The sequence below is a fragment of the Triturus cristatus genome, chromosome 2_1, assembly GCF_964204655.1.
Source record: "Triturus cristatus chromosome 2_1, aTriCri1.1, whole genome shotgun sequence".
NCBI lineage: Eukaryota > Metazoa > Chordata > Amphibia > Caudata > Salamandridae > Triturus > Triturus cristatus.
Genome location: NC_140581.1, coordinates 557,689,309 through 557,709,289, shown reverse-complemented (window position 1 = coordinate 557,709,289; position 19,981 = coordinate 557,689,309). Strand labels below are relative to the sequence as shown.

Sequence of the window (19,981 nt, the reverse complement as noted above, 5' to 3'; positions counted from 1 at the left end):
TACGCTGTAATTAAGGGAGTGCAGATGGCCTTTAAATACAACGGCTGTTTTTACCATGACTGTCCTCAGTGGTACAAACCCCATGAGTTTAAGAGACTGATGGGTGCCAAATTACACAGACGTACTCTGATGAGGGCCCAGTATATTGAAAAATGTGGCTTTGCGATGAGGGTCCTATGGGAGCACGAGTGGTTAGATATGCTAACAACCGACACAGAGCTCCGCTCTTTCCTTCAGAGTCGTGACTTACCACAAACTCTGGAACCCCGCGATGCCTTATTCGGGGGCGTACAAATGCCATACAACTGTACAGGGCCGCTGGTGAGGGTGAGAAAATACACTATTATGATTTCACCAGTCTGTACCCATTTGTAAACAAAATGAAGGTATACCCCTTAGGACACCCTACCATCATATATAGAGACTTTAAGCCCCTTTCCGAATACTTTGGGCTATTCAAATGTGAAATCTATCCTCCAAGGCAGCTTTACTTTCCAGTGTAACCATACAGAGTCGATGGTAAGCTGATGTTCCCCCTCTGTCGAACATGCGCCGTGTTTAAAGAGGTCGGTGGTTGTAGTCACACCGAAGAACAAAGGATGCTCACAGGGACCTGGTGCAGCATCGAGGTCCAAGCTGCCTTAGAGAAAGGCTACAGACTCGGGAGAGTACACGAGGTGTGGCATTTTAAGAGGACCACGACACGTCTCTTTTCATGCTGCATTAATTTGTTTTTCAGCGACAAACAGGAGGCCTCAGGATATTCCAATCGGTGTACTAGTCAAGATGCAAAACAAAGATACATTGATGACTACCACATGCACAAGGGTATACGTTTACGGCCCCATTTGATAGCGGTCAACCCTGCCCGCCGACAGTTAGCCAAACTCTGCCTCAACTCCTTATGGGGAAAATTCGCACAGTGTACAAACATGTCAAATACGACCTTAATAACAGATCCTGACGAACTGTTTAAGTACCTTTTTGCCCCTTGTTACGAGGTGTCCAGCTGCTAGTCTATCGATGACGAGACCGCTGCTGTGTGCTGGAAATACACAAAGGATTACCCCACAACGTGTAACAACATAAACATCTTCATAGCATGCTTCACGACTGCACACGCCGGTCTAGAGCTTCACGGGGTTCTGGATAAACTCCAGGACTGTTGCCTGTATCATGATACTGACTCTGTGATTTTTCTGAGTAAGCCAGGGGATGAAGATCCACCTCTTGGGGATTATCTAGGTAATTTGACCAGCGAGCTCGATAAGGATGAGCACATAATAGAATATACCTCAGCCGGGCCTAAGACCTACTCGTATAAAACGAACACCAACAAAGTGTGCATGAAGATCAAAGGTATAACACTAAACGTCAGCAATACCCTAAAAATTAATTTTGACAGTCTGAAGGATCTGGTGCAAGAATACTCTGCATCGGCCGATTGTGAAAATGGCAGAACCATAGTTGTTGACCAGCCCTGCATAGTCAGATCCAAAAAGAAGTGGGAAATAAAAACCCAGCCCCTACATAGAACCTTACGTGTTGTTTTTGACAAAAGGGTCCTGACTGTGGACTATAAAACACTGGTGTACGGTTATTAGGTGCATTAGAGAGGACACCAACAGCACAATGGACACCAGATTACAGCATCCGTTCTGCGTGTTAGCAGGGCCCTCAAACTGCGGTAAAAGCTACTTTATAAAAAAGCTCTTGGAAAATGCTGCAGGTGCTTTATCCCAAACACTTAATAACATTGTGTGGCTTTATTCGTACTGGTAAGATCTTTATACAGACCTGTCCTGCAGCTTCCCTCATATCAGATTTATAGAAGGTACACCCGATAATCTCAACAATGATGAGCTTCTACCACCGACCCTTGTAACCATGGTAATTGTCGATGACCTTGTGCGTGAAGGTGGTGACCATCCTAAGCTAGAGCGAGCTTTTACTCAATATTCACACCATCGCAATCTAAGCATATGCTACATTGTGCAGAACTTGTTTTACAAGGGTAAGAACAGTCGCTCTATAGCACTCAACGCCTCATACCTTGTTTTATTTAAAAATCCCAGTGACAAACAGCAAATATCTGTCATAGCTAAGCAGATATACCCAGGAAACACACACTTTTTCATGGAGGCCTTTACCAATGCTACATCAAAACACCACGGCTACATGCTGGTCGACTTAAAAAATAACACTCTAGAGGACTACAGACTGAGGGGTGATATTTTTCCCCCTGATCTCCCAGTCGCTTACACCCCAAAGACTAAGTCCCGAGCCTATAAAAAGCATCGCTGAAGACCTTTAATGACATTTGTAGCCCCGGCCCTTATAACCCCGGTGCTGACCATGTCTGACCATCTACGCCGCAATTTGGCCCTCCTGAAAATGTTGGTAACAGCCAGTCCCCAGCACAGAAAGACCCTTCTCTGCGCTGCTTCTGACGATTTAGTGGCTGCCATTTCAGAAATAGCTCTAAACACCCTAAAAGGCAACGTCCCTATATTAAAGAGCCAGTTACAAGTGTTGAAGAAGAAGCGTCATCTTATCAAGGAGCTCAGTAATAAAAGGGCCTCACTCATCACCAAGAAGAAACTGGTGAAACAGTCTAGGGGTTTTATAGGCTCATTGCTGGGCATAGCTATACCCATAATTACAAACCTCCTATCAGGGGGGCGTGGTCACGGCGCCGACAAGATGGCCGCCTGATGTGAGACCTCCAGAGCACCGGATTTCTTCTTTCCTGCCGGTCCGGTCCTACCAGCATGCCGAGCGTCCCTGAGGTCGGATTCCGCTCGCGGAGCATAGCGCACTTCGGGTGAGCACTTTATTTTCCGTCTGCACGACCAGTTTGAGCCTATTTTTGCTGCGCTCGTTCTCCCCTCAGAGTGGCCACCATTTTGATCATCGCGCGATGTTCGCGCTAGTTACTGGCTCATTTCAATTCTCTACAATTCATACAAATTGACCTTTTTGATGTCTTTTGGCCCCTGGAGACTGAACTTTCATTATTTTTTTTGATGCTGACCTGCATTTCTGGATGCCTTGTTGTTTTTGCTACCCCACGTTACAGGAATGAGGCTTCCTTATTCTGTTTAGGTTTTTGGTCAACCTTCTTTCAGCAATTTTCTTCACAGCAAACAACGTCTTTGTGAGGAAACGGGCCCTGAGGCGCCTACCTAGCATCTAAAACTACAAGACCCAGCAACCCTGTAACCAGGAAATGGGCGTCCTTATAAGGACGTCACGCACGTCGGAAGACGTGCGTTATTTTGAATCAGAGGAACCTGTTCGTCGATCGGAGTTTGGCGTTCCGGCGAGCAGAAGTATTCAGCAGCACCGAAGGAGACATTTACCAAGGTTTCCGAGCTCCCGTCCCTCGGAGCTAGGCGACCAGGCGGGGAGCGGCTGGGGCACTGCGGCGTACGCCGAGGAGGCAGGTGAGACGTGGCGGTGTTCGGCTGAGCACGCTGCGGTCTACAAGGTGTGGACCCCGACTACCCGCATTTCCCCTTCCCAGACTCTTCGGCTCGGAAGAGCCGGAAAATTCCGCGCTGAAAGAGCGCGTCCCAGTTTCAAGGCTCGCTGTAGAGCATTGATCGCGCTCGGAGGAGCAAGCGGTCGGACCAGCATTCAGCGCTGTGAAAGTGCTATTGACTTCCTCGTAAGCACCGAGAGCCGAATAGCGGTGGCGGTGATTACGCTTCCTGATTGATTGTACCGGCTCGGAGGAGCCTTCATATTCGAGACTTACTGCGCTGAAAGAGCGCCTATCCACTGTCAGAGGGAGAGTAGAGTGTACTGATAACACGTTTCTTGCCTAAATACTTTAGTGAGACCGAATGAGTGTAGAGTGCACTGATAACACGTTTCTTGCCTAAGTGATTTAGTGAGACCGAATGAGTGTAGAGTGTACTGATAACACGTTTCTTGCCTAAGTGAGTTAGTGAGACCGAATGAGTGTAGAGTGTACGGATAACACGTTTCTTGCCTAAATACTTTAGCGAGACCGAATGAGTGTAGACTGTACTGCTGATAGACATATATTGTGTTTTGTCATTTCAGAACCTAACTCCCTGCTGACCCCTTCCCCTATCCTTCCCTCGCCTGATCCCCTCTGGGCTCTGTAACCTTTGGTTGGAGTCCGGGGAGATCAGGAGGTGGACCCATATATCATCGTCCGGATCCTGAGGACTTCTGAAGCGTGACAGAATAACGCACCCACGATAGGTGCTCCTCCCGGTCCGGGGGAGGTTATAAGGGATGGCCTCCTTGGAGGACGTAGTTCAGGCGTTAGCATTGATCCAACAGGAACTGGTGGCATCACGGGGGGAAACAGCTGCATTAAAGGATAGGGTGGATAGATTAACCCGTAACCCTTTTGATGCAACGTCGCCTATGGGGCAGCAGATACAGGTAACGGTTCCACCGCCTATCCCTTTGGCCAGTCCCGAGAGATACGCGGGAGACCCGCAAAAGATTCAGATTTTTCTTACGCAGGTGTTGTTACATTTTTCGTGTAAGCCTTCGTCCTTTCCGACTAACCACTCCCGAGTGGCTTTTGCCATCTCATACTTGGTGGGAGACGCGGCTTCATGGGCGGTTCCGTTGGTCCGGAACAACGATGCGATCCTGTCGGACTGGGAAGCCTTTCGAGCCGCGTTTGAGGGGGTGTTTGATAGACGAACAACCACCTTCAGTACGGACAAGGAACTACTGTCGTTGAGACAAGGAAAGAGCGACTTGGTGTCATACCTCACTTCTTTTACCCGGTTAGTTGCGGAGGCGGCTTGGCCGGAAGAAAAGCGTATGTCCCTGTTTTATCAAGGGCTTTGTGACGACTTAAAGGACGTCGTGGCACAGATAGACCCCCAACCCACCAGTTGCGAGGCGCTCATGAGTTTGGTATTGCGACTAGACGGTCGCATGTCCGAACGAGGGGGGGATAGACAGAAGGGGAGCGGAACAACTGCTAGGTACACTAGGAGTGAACCCCACCCTGGTGCATCACCTACTGAACCTATGGAGGTAGGGGCAGTTAGACCCCCTTTATCCAAGACTGAGAGAGAAAGCCGACGCACTCTGGGGCTTTGTATGTATTGCGGGAAACGGGGGCACTTCGTTCGTGAATGCCCGTCCAAGCCTAGAAACCCGGGGGTGCCCTATAGAGGCAAGAAGGCCGCGGTATCCACCCTCGTAAGGGAACCAAATCCTGCGGAGGTTGCCTTACCAGTGCTACGCGAGGATACGGTGTGGAGAATACAGTCTCTTGCCAACACGAGGTCTACCGCCACAGAAACCCACATAGTGTTAACGGCGGGTTTAGAAGTGGGGGAACAAGAGCATCAGGTCCTAGTAATGTTGGATTCAGGCGCAACAGGGAACTTCATTGACAGCGGTCTGGTGCGGTTGTTATCCATGGTAGCTGTACCGAGAGACTCCCCGGAGGAGGTGTTGGCCGTGGACGGTGAACCACTAAAATCCGGAAGGATCACTCTCCACACGGGGGACGTGAAAATGACCCTTAAGGATGGAAATCAACAGCACCAGGAAATCATTGAGTTCAACATCATAGCCGCACCACAATACGAAGTGATCCTGGGGATGCCATGGTTTGTACACCACAATCCTACGGTGAACTGGCGGGACAAGACTGTACGGTTTTTGTCTAAGGGGTGTGCCGAACAATGCCTACAAAGGCCTTGCTCTCAGGCTATGGCTCTAGCGGGTCCCTTCCGCTTGGCTACGGCCGCCGAAAAAGAAGTAGAATTGCCAAGGGAGTATGAGGGTTATGCAGACGTTTTTAATAAAAACACAGGCAGAACAGCTGCCCCCGCATCGACCTTTTGATTGTCGTATCGATCTGATAGACGGGGCAATCATACCTTCTTGTAGGGTTTATGCATTGTCTGACCCTGAGACGCGTCATCTAAGGGAGTACCTAGACACATATCTTGCTCTGGGATTCATTAGACCATCCCGTTCCACTGCGGCCTCTCCGCTTTTTTTTATAGCGAAGGCCAATGGGGATTTGAGAGCATGTTGTGATTACAGAATGCTCAATAAAAATACGGTTAAAAACAGAAACCCGTTGCCACTAATCAGTGTCCTGCTGGATCAAGTCAAAGAGGCAGTAGTGTATACGCGCCTAGATCTTAGGGGAGCCTATCATCTAGTACGCGTCAGACAGGGGGATGAGTGGAAAACGGCGTTTAAAACGAGGTTTGGGTTGTATGAGTACTTGGTGATGCCGTTTGGGCTCTGTAATGCCCCGGCGGCTTTCCAGTTTTTCTTAAACGAAGTACTCAGAGAGTATATGGACATCTTTGTAGTGGTCTACATCGATGATATTTTGATCTACTCCACAGAGGTGGGAGTGCACACCAGACATGTTCGGCTGGTTTTGGAAAAATTAAGGGCTAATCACTTGTATTGCAAACTCAGAAAGTGCGAGTTTGGGGTATCCACTGTAGAATTCCTGGGGGTAATCCTGACGCCAGAAGGGTTGTGTATGTCGGAAAGAAAGATTCAGGCAATACGAGACTGGCCTCTTCCTCACAATGTTCGAGAGGTACAGTGTTTTTTAGGGTTTTCGAACTATTACCGCCGATTTATACAGGACTATTCCTTAATAGCAGTACCCATTACCAGACTCCTACGGAAAGGTGTCCCCTTCCAGTGGATGACCGACGCCACAAAGGCATTCGAAGCGTTAAAATCTATGTTTACTTCAGAACCAATTTTGCGGCATCCACAGACAGACCTTCAGTTCATAGTGGAGGCGGACGCATCCGAAGAAGCCATCGGGGCAGTGCTGTCCCAAAGAGATAAGGTCACAGGGCGGCTGCATCCTGTCGCATACCTATCGAAAAAACTGGACAAAGCAGAGTGCAACTATACGATTGCCGAGAAAGATCTATTGTCCATAAAAAAGGCGTTCCAAGAGTGGCGACATTACCTATGGGGGGCTCAGCATCCAGTACTAGTTTACTCCGACCATCGGAATCTCTTATATATGAAGACGGCGCGTCACTTAACACCGAGACAAATGCGATGGTCTCTTTTTTTTGCCGAATTTGACTTCAGCATTACCTTCAGACCAGGCACGGAGAACCGGAAAGTAGATGCCTTATTGAGTCAAAACACAGCAGAAGGGAGTGCAACCCCGGCTCCGCTAGCTATCATCAACCCAGCTAAAGTGATATGTGTCGTCAGAGCAGAGGAGTTTCTGGATGAAATAAGAGCTACCCGCTCCGCTGAGAGGTGGCAAGAGTGGGGCAGCACAGCCACAGGACGGAGCTTAAAACAGGGGCTGCCTTTTCAGGGACAACGGCTGTTCATCCCGACCAAGGCGCTCCGATTTAAGGCCTTTCAATGGTGTCACGACTCCCCCCTGGCAGGGCATCCTGGCATCCGAAAGACAACGGAGACAGTATCCAGGCATTTTTGGTGGGAAAAGATGCATAAGGACATCCGCCTATGGGTACTGTCCTGTGAAGTATGCGCTAGGAACAAAGGCGACAGAGGGAAAAGGAAAGGGAAATTGCTCCCGTTGCCCACCCCACCAGAACCATGGCAGAACATTAGTTTGGACTACATTACTGGACTGCCGAAGGATAGCGGTAATACAGCGATCCTGGTTGTGGTGGATAGCCTAACCAAAATGGGTCATTTCATCCCATGTCACAACCTCCCTACGGCTGGACAGACGGCTCAGCTGTTATTGACTAATGTGGTGCGACTTCACGGATTGCCAAGGGTGATCGTGTCAGATCGGGGCCCGCAATTCATCGCCAGTTTCTGGAAGACGTGGTGGAGGGCGCTCCGGATTGAATCCGCTACATCCACCATTTTTTACCCTCAGACAGATGGGCAGACCGAACGCCTAAACCAAACATTAAAACAGTATTTAAGGTGTTACGTATCTCACTCACAGGAGTCCTGGGTATCGCTGTTGTGGATGGCCGAACTGGCCTACAACGGGGCTTGGCATAGCTCGATTGGGGTTTCTCCCTTTAAAGCCAACTACGGATATGAAGCAAGAACATTACCGGTATCGATGCCGGAGGACTTGGGGAACCAACCGGCCGTTCAGGCCAGGCTGCGGGACTTGCATAGCCTACATAAGCACGTACAGGAGGCTTTGCAGGCGGCTAAACGGAGGTATAAGATGTGGGAGGATCGGAAACGGAGCTCGGGTCCCACGTACGAAGTGGACGATCGCGTGTGGCTGTCTACACGGTACATAAGATTTAAGCTCCGTAGTGTTTTCCACCCAAGATTCATTGGCCCTTACCAAGTAGTGAAAAGAATCAATCCGGTGGCTTACAAACTCAAACTGCCGGGTTCCTTGCGGATTTACCCCGTTTTTCATTGCAGTTTGTTGAAGCCGGCGAGGACAGCGTCGAGGAGAGCCCCCCCTCCTATATGGGTGGATGGGGGATTGGAATACCGGGTGAGAGGCATCCGCGACGCCCGCTATCGACAGGGCAAGTTGTGGTTCTTAGTTTCCTGGAAGGGTTACTCGGCGGAAGAGGATTCTTGGGAGCCCTCCGAGGCGGTGCACGCCCCGGCGGCGGTGCGGAGATTCTATGAGAACCATCCAGGGAAACCTGGCTCTAGGAGGCGCTTGGGGAGGGGACCTACTGTGAGGAAACGGGCCCTGAGGCGCCTACCTAGCATCTAAAACTACAAGTCCCAGCAACCCTGTAACCAGGAAATGGGCGTCCTTATAAGGACGTCACGCACGTCGGAAGACGTGCGTTATTTTGAATCAGTGGAACCTGTTCGTCGATCGGAGTTTGGCGTTCCGGCGAGCAGAAGTATTCAGCAGCACCGAAGGAAACATTTCTCAAGGTTTCCGCGCCCCCGTCCCTCGGAGCTAGGCGACCAGGCGGGGAGCGGCTGGGGTACTGCGGCGTATGCCGAGGAGGCAGGTGAGACGTGGCGGTGTTCGGCTGAGCACGCTGCGGTCTACGAGGTGTGGACCCCGACTACCCGCATTTCCCCTTCCCAGACTCTTCGGCTCGAAAGAGCCGGAAAATTCCGCGCTGAAAGAGCGCGTCCCAGTTTCAAGGCTCGCTGTAGAGCATTGATTGCGCTCGGAGGAGCAAGCGGTCGGACCAGCATTCAGCGCTGTGAAAGTGCTATTGACTTCCTCGTAAGCACCGAGAGCCGAATAGCGGTGGCGGTGATTACGCTTCCTGATTGATTGTACCGGTTCGGAGGAGCCTTCATATTCGAGACTTACCGCGCTGAAAGAGCGCCTATCCACTGTCAGAGGGAGAGTAGAGTGTACTGATAACACGTTTCTTGCCTAAATACTTTAGTGAGACCGAATGAGTGTAGAGTGCACTGATAACACGTTTCTTGCCTAAGTGATTTAGTGAGACCGAATGAGTGTAGAGTGTGCTGATAACACGTTTCTTGCCTAAGTGATTTAGTGAGACCGAATGAGTGTAGAGTGTACGGATAACACGTTTCTTGCCTAAATACGTTAGCGAGACCGAATGAGTGTAGACTGTACTGCTGATAGACATATATTGTGTTTTGTCATTTCAGAGCCTAACTCCCTGCTGACCCCTTCCCCTATCCTTCCCTCGCCTGATCCCCTCTGGGCTCTGTAACCTTTGGTTGGAGTCTGGGGAGATCAGGAGGTGGACCCATATATCATCGTCCGGATCCTGAGGAGTTCTGAAGCGTGACAGTCTTCTCCCTTTCTTTTGTGCATGGCCTACCTTGACTGGTCCTAATTGTCTTTTTAGCCGCTTCCTTGGCTCTCCTATTGACATTGTCTCTACGTGACATGTGAATGGACTCCTTCATGCTCTGGTCCCGCTCACTTTGCAGCCTCCTTACCTCTTTCAGGGTCACGAACAGCTAGTTCTCTATGGGCAAGTTACGCAACCCAAAATTTGTCTTTATTTCTTCGGGGGGCACCCCTGTGACAGCGTCCTCATCTTCTTCAACAGCAGACTCTCCTCCCAAGGCAGCCCCAATGGCAGGTGTGTCTCTTCCTCGCTCCTCCTCAACGCAATCACTCTCAAATAAACCCTTGCCTCCATCAACATCTACTAAGCGCCTGAAGCACGACTCTTCATCATCAGACAAGTCGCCATCCTCTATTTCCATGGAGATGCTTCTAGAGGAAATTCGTGCCCTGCGGCCGTTTGTAAAGGACACCAACAATAAAATGCAGTTTCTTGAAGAGAAATGGTCGTCCATGGACAATAGAGTATCATCTGCGGAGCGACAGATTTCGGATCTTCATTCTACAACCCAGCGGGTCTCCTCTTTGGAAAAATCTGTTATGGCGCTTCAGCAACATACGGAGGAGTTGGAAAACAGAAATAGGAGGAATAACCTTCGTATTTATGGTCTGCCGGAGTCTTTGGAAGGAGACGATCCTGTGCTCTTTTTCTCCTCCTTTCTTCCAAAGCTTTTGGATATGCCGCCTACCACGTCCCTTAATATTCAGAGGGCCCACAGGCTCGGCGCTCGTTCATCCACGTCTACCAAGCCAAGGGGAGTCATTATTCTCTTTTTGACATTCACGGATCTTCTTTCCATTCTCTCAGCAGCCAGAGCCAAGCGTCAGATCTCCTGGTTGGGCCAGAGAGTGTTTCTCTCTCAGGATGTTTCGAATGCTACTGCCTCTCGACGGAAGGAATTTTTATCTCTACGAGCCCCTCTAAGATCTCTTGGAGCTAGATATGGTTTGTTTCACCCATGCACGTTCAAGGTCACTCACCAGAATCAGACATGGACGTTTCAAGATCCTGCAGAACTCAAAAACTTCATTCATATTCGCTCTAATTCTACTATGGAGACTTCTTCCTCTACCTGTGGCTGATTGTTTAATTTTTGTATCCCTGCAGGTCTCCTGATTATGTCTAACTTTTGCTTCCTTTACAGGTTATCTATTTATGTTTCTATCTTTGTTCTCAGATGTTAATCTTTGAGTTTCAGGTTGTAAAATTGCACATTTTCCTATTCTTTATCTCACCACAATTTCTTGCTTTCCTTTGTTTAATCATAATGTATCCCTTTTCTTCTTCATTGTTCCTCTTTGACCTCTCTGTTCTCCATTATTTCATCTCTTTTCATGGATGTCGCGCGTTGCATTTTTATCCTTTGTTCCTCTTTGTATGTTTCTATGATCTCAAGGTCATTCGTTTATTTATTTATCTAGATGGATCAATTTCCTCTCCATTTGGCTCTTCGGTCATGTCCTATGTCCGGGTGCGATCCGGTCTGGTCTCCCGTCTTGGGCGTTCTGTCTCGTTGAGTGTCGCCATCTCCCCGTTGTCCTAATTCGTATCTCCCTCAGGTATGTTTCCTTCAGTCATCCCTTTGGGATATGTGCTGTCTCTTCTTTTGATTCCTTTTCTTTATTCCCGTTTCCATTTTCCCTTTCTCTCCCTTTACTTGTTGTTCAAGTTTGGCTTTCCTTCACTGCTCTTTACCCCTGATTTCCCTATTCTAGACTATTTTCTCGATATTCTCATTATTTTTCTCTTTTTCGGCTTTTTTGCACATGCTTCTTTTTTACTAATGTTTTCCTATTTGATTTTATGTTATTTGTTAATTCAAAGTTGTTACTTGGAATGTAAAAGGTTTCATTAATCCTATTAAGCGGCAGAGAGTTCTTTCCCATTTAGCCTCTTATAATCCAGATATAGCCCTTTTACAAGAAACCCACCTTAATGATATTGAGTCTCTTAAGTTAAAAAGGAGTTGGGTGGGTACAGTCCTTTTTTCTCCTTCCAATAACAAAAAGAATGGTGTTGCTATTCTTTGTCACAAAAAGCTTAAGTGTACGGTTCTATCTCTGATGGTCGATGGATATTAGCCAAATTATTACTGAATTCTATACCATTAACTTTCTTCAATGTTTATGGACCTGTACAACCGGACTGTTCTTTTTGGCCTTTAATTGCAAAGAAATGTATCCAATATAAGGATGATTCATTCATTTTAGGTGGGGATTGTAATCAGATTGTTGACCCATTCCTTGACCGTAAATCCACAGTCCGTTTCACTTCACACAAATCTCACAAACAATTTCTCAACACTATTTCACAATCACATCTTATTGATTCTTGGCGTCTCGCACACCCTGACACATTGGACTACTCCTTCTTCTCTCCTCCTCACTCATCTTTTTCTCGCCTTGACTATATCTTTCTCTCTAAAACTTTATCTCAGAATATGTTGTCTTCTTCTGTTGAACCTATTGTCATTTCGGACCATGCTCCCATTGTAACAGACTTTGATCTGCTCCCTCCACATCCTAAGCCCTCCCGGTGGCGCTTTAATAGCGCACTTCTTACTGATCCCAATTTCTCCTCCTCTTTTCGTTCTTTTGTGGAAGAATTCTTTCTCCTTAACTGTGATCCTAGTATTTCTCCTCATACTCTTTGGGATTCCTTTAAAGCTACTGCAAGGGGATTCATTATTGATTTCGTCTCTCGTAAAAAAAAGCATTATCTTCAGAAACGGAAAACTTCCCTGGCACATATTACATTTTTGGAGCATCAGTTTTACACTTCTTCAGATAAAGTTATGCCGCCTGATCTCTTACGAGCAAAGTTGGAGTTCAATAAATGAACTGCAGATAATGCATCTTCGATTCTTCTTCGTAGTAGTGCCCGGTACTATGGAGGCCGCAATAAATCCGGTAAACTTTTGGCTAACTATCTTAAATCCCATAAGGAACGTACTCTCATTGACTCTATCTACTCCTCTGACGGCACTCTTCTTCATAAAGATAAGGAAATCCTTGATCAATGTCAATCATGTTATCAGCAGCTCTACACCCCAGAATGTCCTCCCACCCCTTCTCTAATTCAGAATTATTTTGGGAGGCTTCCTAAACCGTCTAATTCTCATTTTAATTTCTCGGATCTTGAACTTGACCTCTCCTTACATGAGCTCTCTATAGCCTTGACCTCTCTTACTAAAGGTAAAACCCCTGGCCCTGATGGCCTTCCTGTGGAATTTTATTTGCACTTCTCTGACATCTTATTGCCTAAACTTTTAACCCTTTTTCAATCATTTTATTCATCTGGTAAGGCAGAGGGTACTTTTCAGGATGCTACCATTTGTCTGATCCCCAAAGAAGGTCGCGACCATCAGCTATGTCAAAATTACCGCCCAATTTCTTTAGTTAATGTGGACTACAAAATTTTTGCCAAATTATTAGCAATGCGCTTAGACCCTCTTATGCCTCATCTCATAGGCAAAGAACAATGTGGCTTTGTTAAAGGTAGACTTACATCGGACAATTCTCGCCTTTTTCTTAATGTCCTAAATAAAGCTTCTTCACTTTCAACTCCTCTTGCTGCCATTTCTGTTGATGCGGAGAAGGGTTGATTGGTCCTTTTTGTTTGCTTCATTACATTGGCATGGCTTTGGCCCCAAATTTATATCCCTTATCTCTCTCTTATATTCTGCTCCAAAGGCCTCGGTGCTAGTGAATGGACAACTTTCTTCGCCTTTTACGCTTCAGAGAGGTGTCCGCCAAGGTTGTCCTCTTTCCCCCCTTCTCTTTGTCCTGACTCTTGAACCCTTTTTATCCTCAATTCGCAATAACATTTCTATTTCCGGTTTCCCATACGTTGATAACCAATTGAAGCTTTCCGCTTATGCAGATGATATCTTATTGTTTATTTCCGATCCAGAGTCATCGATACCCCCTTTATTGTCTGAGTTTAACTCTTTTTCTTTGGTATCAGGTTATAAGATTAACTCAGATAAGACTGAAATTCTCCCTCTCACCTCGTCCTGTCTTCCCCATTTTTTTTCCGCTACCGGTTTTGCTTGGAATAGTTCAAAGATTAAATATCTTGGTATTTGGTTTTCCACTTCTATTTCATCCTCAGTTAAATTAAATATGTCTGCAGTTCTTTCTAGGATTGATCAATTGCTCTCAGCCTGGAATCCTCTCTTTCTTTCCTGGTGGGGTCGATTGGATTCAATTAAAATGATGATTGTCCCTATTCTAATTTATACCTTCTCCATGTTACCAGTTCACATCCCTGCATTTTACTTTAAGCAAATTGATTCTCTCCTTTCGCAATTTCTTTGGAAGAATAAGAAATCCAGAATTTCTCTTGCCACTATGCGTAAACCCAAATCTAATGGCGGGGTTAATTTTCCGGATTCCGACTTTATCATAGATCCTTCTCTTTACGACAAGCTTCGAAGTGGATCTCATCCACCTTTTCTCCTTTCACTCCTCTTTGGCTCCTCATTGAGCACTCTTTATTATTACCTTTCTCCTTTGACGAAGTGATACGTTTTTCTGCCAGAAATCCCTATTCTCTGTTCCCTTTATTTAAACATACTTTTTCTTTTTTAAACTCTTTGGTTCTTCCTTCTATTATTACACGTGCATCCTTTTTAAATACACCTATCTGGTATAATTCACTTATCCTTTTAAAGAATAGACCCATTTTTTGGAAATCTTGGAGGGTGAGGGGCGTAATGTGGGTCAACCAACTCTTTGATGGTATTTCTCCTTGTTCTTTTCCCCAATTTCAACTTTTATTTCATTGCCCTCGGTCCTTTTTGCAGAAATTTACTACCCTAATGGCATTTATTCTTGACCGCTACTATTCTCTTCCTTCTTCGTCCCCATTGATACCTCCTTCTCCTCTTCTTACTATTCTTGCTACACTCCCTAAAGCTTCTCTCATCTATAAAGCTTTGGTATCTCCTAACCCAAATCGTGTCAAAACTAAAGTGGAGCTTTCTTGGGAAGCAGATCTTTGTTGTACTTGGTCTGTCCCTCTTTGGGATAAGCTTTGGTCCAGATCTTTAAAAATTTCTCGTTCTGCTTCTCTTACTCAATCCTTGTTTTATCTGTATCATAGACTCTATCTCTCTCCTATTTCTTTGTCTCGTTTTTAACCCTCATCTGACTCTAATTGCTGGACTTGTGGCACTCCTAATGCTGACCTTCTTCATCTGTTCTTTCTGTGCCCTGTCGTTTCTTCTTTTTGGGGGAAAGTTTGGTCATGCCTTTCTCGCATTTTCCCTCTTCCTGCTTCTTTTTCCAACTCTTTTCTTTTCTTGGGTAGTCTTTCTGAATCTTTAAATTTATCCGTACACCTACATGGTCTTTTTGACCTGACGCTTGCTCTTGCCTTCCAGCACATATCTTCTAACTGGAAATCTCTAACAAACATTTCCCTACAAGGCTGGTGGAATTCCTTATGTCATTTTCATAGGCTGGATGTTTCCTTTGCCTCCACTTGCAAACCTGTTCGTAATGTTGACCTTTTTTGGTTACCCCTCACCATGTATCTTGATCAATTAGCTTTGAAAAAACCTATACATCTCAATGCAGAAAATTTTAAACCCCCTTGAATGATTTGAACTCTCTCCTTCTTGTCACTTTTTATAGGTTCATCTAATTCTATTGTTTGTTTAAACTGGTTATTTTGTATCGCTGATTTATATAACTTTACTGTATGCCGTAATTATTTGATAGTTTATGGTTTGTATTTTTATCCCTCCCCCCTCCTTTCTTCTCCTATCTCCTCCCTTCTCCTGTTTCCTTTAGTTTTAAAATCCCTTTAAAATGCTTTTTGGGTTTTCTAGCATGATATTAGCAACATTAAGATTTCTCACTGGACTTATGTATGGTTTTTTGTGTATGCTAATATCTCTCTTTGTTATCAAGTTCTTCAATAAAGCTTTCAAACATAAAAAAATGTGATGGAGCATGCCTCAAAGAAGTATTTGGTTCCTAGACAACAGTTGGAGAAACAGGGCTCTTCAACGGACAATGCCTGGGATAAACGTCGAAATGAGACTCTACGACTGGATGCTGAAATTTTGAACCGGATGGATCTAAACAAGTACACTAGCACCCTTAAATATTTTCTAAGCTACTACAGGCAGTGGGATACCGAAAAAAAGAAGCTAACTTTATATGCCCTGGACTCTGAACAGCCAGCAATGCCTGCGCCTGCTATGCACCCCCAACAGTCGCAGCCAACCCCATCCCCGACCTCCGATATCTTTGTTTATGATCTAAAAATTATAAGTCAGAGGCACAGGGGGGCCGCGCAAATTTTGCTGAGTAAACTTGCTGCTTCTAAAGACCTAACAGCGTGGAATGAGCGAGGTGAATTTCTCTACAGGGGGCAGCCGGTTGCTGGTTCACACATGTATGACCTAGTCAAAGGTCTTACGCACCCCAAGCCCCTAACGCATCAAAATGCTCCTAGAGGTTGGGATCAGTTTCTACGAGCAGCCGCTGAACTCAACATCCCTTCCACACTTGTGGGTAATAACGAGCACCGCCGTATGCTTGAAAGTTTAAAGACACCCCTCCCTCCATCGCCTACCACCTCTGACGTGCCTCTACTATCCCCCTCTTGGAGCACCCCACTTGCGCCGTCTGTACGGCAAAAAAGGCCATTGTCTAAAGCCCATATATGGATTCATCCTTAATGTTTCTACAGACTTTTTGAATAAAATGTGCCTATTACGTGTATAATCATGTTTGATTTTTCTTCATATATTTCTTTAGTAATAGATGTCAATGTAATGCGCAACCTACATAACTCGTCTTTTGAAAACATTTTTTTAATTATGGGGTATGGAGCATCATAGAAATACAGATTCTGAATGCATGTTTTAAAAAGGACTTTATTTTAAACGTTCATCATTAAACATACACATGTTACAGGCCCTTACAATTTTGACAAACGTTATATTCTGTTTTCGCAGGTCTGACAGATGCCCTTGTGTTTTCTTTTAAATATTTCACAACTATGCTATCATTGTTAACAAGGTCACTCGAATATAGAGTTAAGAAATCTCTAAACGCCACACCCTCCGACATTTTACTGATAAAATAAATGCAGTGTTCCCCGCATGTGATGGCTAACGAATCCTGGACCATTAGCTTGTTTTACTCAACCATCGCTGCGGCTTTTTTCACAAACTTGAATATGAGCTGTGTATAGATACTGTGTTCGGGGAACTCTGCTGTACTGTCAAACACCGTAACCTTGTCACTATCTATAAACACTGCAGCCCAGTGGGTTCCACCCTTGTAATGAGGATCTGTATTAAAGACTAGGGTGCGTGGTCTTTCCGACCCTATTTCAGTTGGTAGTTCATCGCTAGCGAAAACACCTAAAAAGTATTTCCTAGCGTATTTATGTCTGCTTAAGAAGTTACGTATCTGTACAGTGTCCATTTCACAAACTTTTAAAGATAGTCAAACAAAATCTGTCTGCGTGGTTGCTCTGAATGATGCCCGTCAAATACCGAGAATACGACCATGTTCACATTCGCAGTTAGCGGATCATTAAAACGTATTTCAGCTTTTAGATTGCCGTTTTTGATAAGGTTGTAGTGATGACCGTCTTCCATGTCAGGAGTCAGGTCGAATGCGAATAGTGTGTATCCGGCCCCATAGCCTTCTCTTGTCACTGCTACCCTGCAGTCCCGCAGATGCTTCCCGGTTATCGAAACCAGCCCCTGGTATTCCCTGATGTAGTTGGAGGTTCTAAAACTGGGTGTGTATGGTTTTGCATGAATCACGATGCCCTCGTGGACCAGCGCAGCGTAGTTGATGTTGTAGTGCTTAAATCTGAAGGGGTTTGAGCCATAGACGCCGCTAAAAGCTGTATTGTCCACAAACCCGATGATGATAAGCTTGGGTAGTTGTCCCATAAATAAATTCTGTTGCTGAGTTAACCGTGTACCCGCAGGGATGCTGAATACCTTCAGAGCTACTCTTTCCACAGTGTACTTGGCGTTTGATATTTGCAAAACGTCGGCGTGAGCGATTCTTACGCTTGGGGACACTTTCACCCGCTTTACAAACAGACTCGCTGACAGTATGTCCAGCTTGTACTGTTCCGCATCCCCGCTGATGAGGCAGAATGTGTCCTTGTTGCACGTGAGTTTGATCTTAAGATCAATTCCGTTGATGAGCAGCTTATCTTGGAAGAAGAGGTCTGAATGTATGCGCCCCAGGAGGTCAAATTGGTCACCGGCCCCGTAAAGCCGGCTCTTTTTACAAAACCCTGATTGTCACCGTCCAGCTCCTTGGCTTCAAAGTGTCCGTCTGTGTCCTTGTAGAAGAGTCCCACTGAAAGCTGCGTGTCAAGGGCGTTGCTACTGTAATTTAGAATACTCTTGAGGTAAGCTCTGTAGGCGTACATGTTATCACTCTGTGTGACGAGCCGATCACCCAGGGTGATGTCCATCTGATTAAACATCTTTGCTTGGGGGTAAGCGATCGTCGCCACTTTAGCATCTGCTGCTATATTGGCTCCATCTGCTTTTATGATTTTACATATAAGATGGAGTAGCGTGTTGTTGAGATCCAAATAGATATCCGTGGACCTTGATACATAAAACTCTATAGGAGCCAGAGGCGTCAAAGCGGCTAAAGGCGATACCTCCATGAAGAACTAACAAGTCTAACTCGGATTTGACGCACTCGCCCAATGCACAGTGTCCGAAGGCCATGTTTTATTTTGCTCCGCTTTAAAAAATATTTACTTTAGAGGCGGCTCTCTTCTTCTTCTTTGAAGTTCTCTTCCGTCTTGGGGTTTTTCTTTTCTGAGTGCGTTTTGAAGAAATCCTTCTTTTTTTTTTATAGGCGGCCGGTGGTCCTCTGCATCTCGAAGTGCGGCGCTTCCTTTTAACATGCATGCGTGGTCTGTACACCAAGCCCACGCCTTTTTGTGGCTGAAGTAACAGACCCTACCAAATCCTGGACAATGTTCGTAGCTGCCGCTTTAACATGCGGTTTTACAATTTCATAGCCTTTTCTCAAGAAGGGCATAGCTCTTCTAAACAGACTGCGGAAGAAACCTCCTAGACCAGCCCCGTACATAACAGGTGACCCTTGAAAGTACGGCGGGCCTCCATATCCGGCCTGGTTTCGGTAATAGTCCCTGTACATAGAAGGGCCCCGGTATGTTTTCACAACCACCATGATGCCTGCTTAATAGCCTCTGTCGCGTCTCGGTCTTAAAGGAAGCTTAACAATAACTTTCCCGTATTTAAAGGACAGAGGGTCTGACTGATCATGGAAGATCATAATTGAAATAGTGTCAAAATGGTTTTTAGAGACTGCGACGTAGTCGGGTTCGTTGAATTGAATATTGACCATCGTATTATTTTCACCCTGTACATGGACCCATCTTAACAACGGTGAGTAACTATCGCTGATCCTCTGGGCCTCCACAATATCGCTATACACATAGAGCGTGTAGAACCCCCCGTTAATATCAGGGCATGTGTGATCCGGTTTGATCGGACTTTTCACATTCTGTACTGTTCCTAAAACTCTTCTTAATTTACCTGAGCAGTTAAACGTTGTGGTTCGACTTGGGGCTATTAGAAACACCTTCCTTCTGACGTTATCTAGCGACAGATGAGTATTCGTATATGTTTTGATGCTGCCTATGGCTTTGTTGATGTCGTCGACAACACTTAAAACGCTTGGATAGTAGCTGTATGGGATGCTCTTGTGCATGCTCACAGGGTCCTGCTCACGCTTTAAGTAAAACTTGGCCTCGCTCTGTGTAAATGTATTCCAGGTTCTAGGGTACTGGTTCTCGGTTAGCGCTACCTCCCAATCCCCTTTCAGGTCCACCGGCTTAGCCAATTTTACGGTATAATTAGAAATCTGGTTGTCGGGGAACATGTCTTTAGAAGCGTTGGACAGCAGGGTGATATAAAAGGGGGTTGTCTCCATCTTAACAGCAGCTTTTAGACGGTCCTCAACTCAAACACCCTTCAGGGAGCTGGCCAACACCCAACTGTTAAATTTCTCCGGCCATCCCCGCCATTTGACATATGCCTGACTATTAGGGCCTCTACCTTTCCTTTTCAGAATCTTTTCAACCCTATACACCCTGTGCGGGTCATCGGGTATCCTTTGTAACTCTTCCTTGTAAAAGACCCCCAATACCGCTTCCCCAATGTAGTCCTT

At 45.9% G+C, this 19,981-nt stretch overlaps 1 protein-coding gene across 1 annotated transcript; it reads right to left on the bottom strand.

Moving 5' to 3' along the window:
* Nucleotides 1–17,235: 17,235 nt before the first annotated feature.
* On the bottom strand, nt 17,236–18,443 carry LOC146865623 (uncharacterized protein F54H12.2-like). The gene is made up of 2 exons (XM_085640175.1): nt 18,054–18,443; nt 17,236–17,943 (listed from the first exon to the last, which is right to left on the bottom strand). The coding sequence occupies exons 1-2, from the start codon at nt 18,441–18,443 to the stop codon at nt 17,236–17,238; spliced, it is 1,098 nt and encodes a 365-aa protein (XP_085496301.1).
* Nucleotides 18,444–19,981: the final 1,538 nt, after the last annotated feature.

Coding starts and splice junctions, on each gene's coding strand:
- LOC146865623 (XM_085640175.1), bottom strand. CDS start 18,443: ATGGAGGTATCGCCTTTAGCCGCTTTGACGCCTCTGGCTCCTATAGAG. Junction 17,944..18,053: donor ACGGTGACAATCAGGGTTTT/GTAAAAAGAGCC, acceptor ATTGATCTTAAG/ATCAAACTCACGTGCAACAA.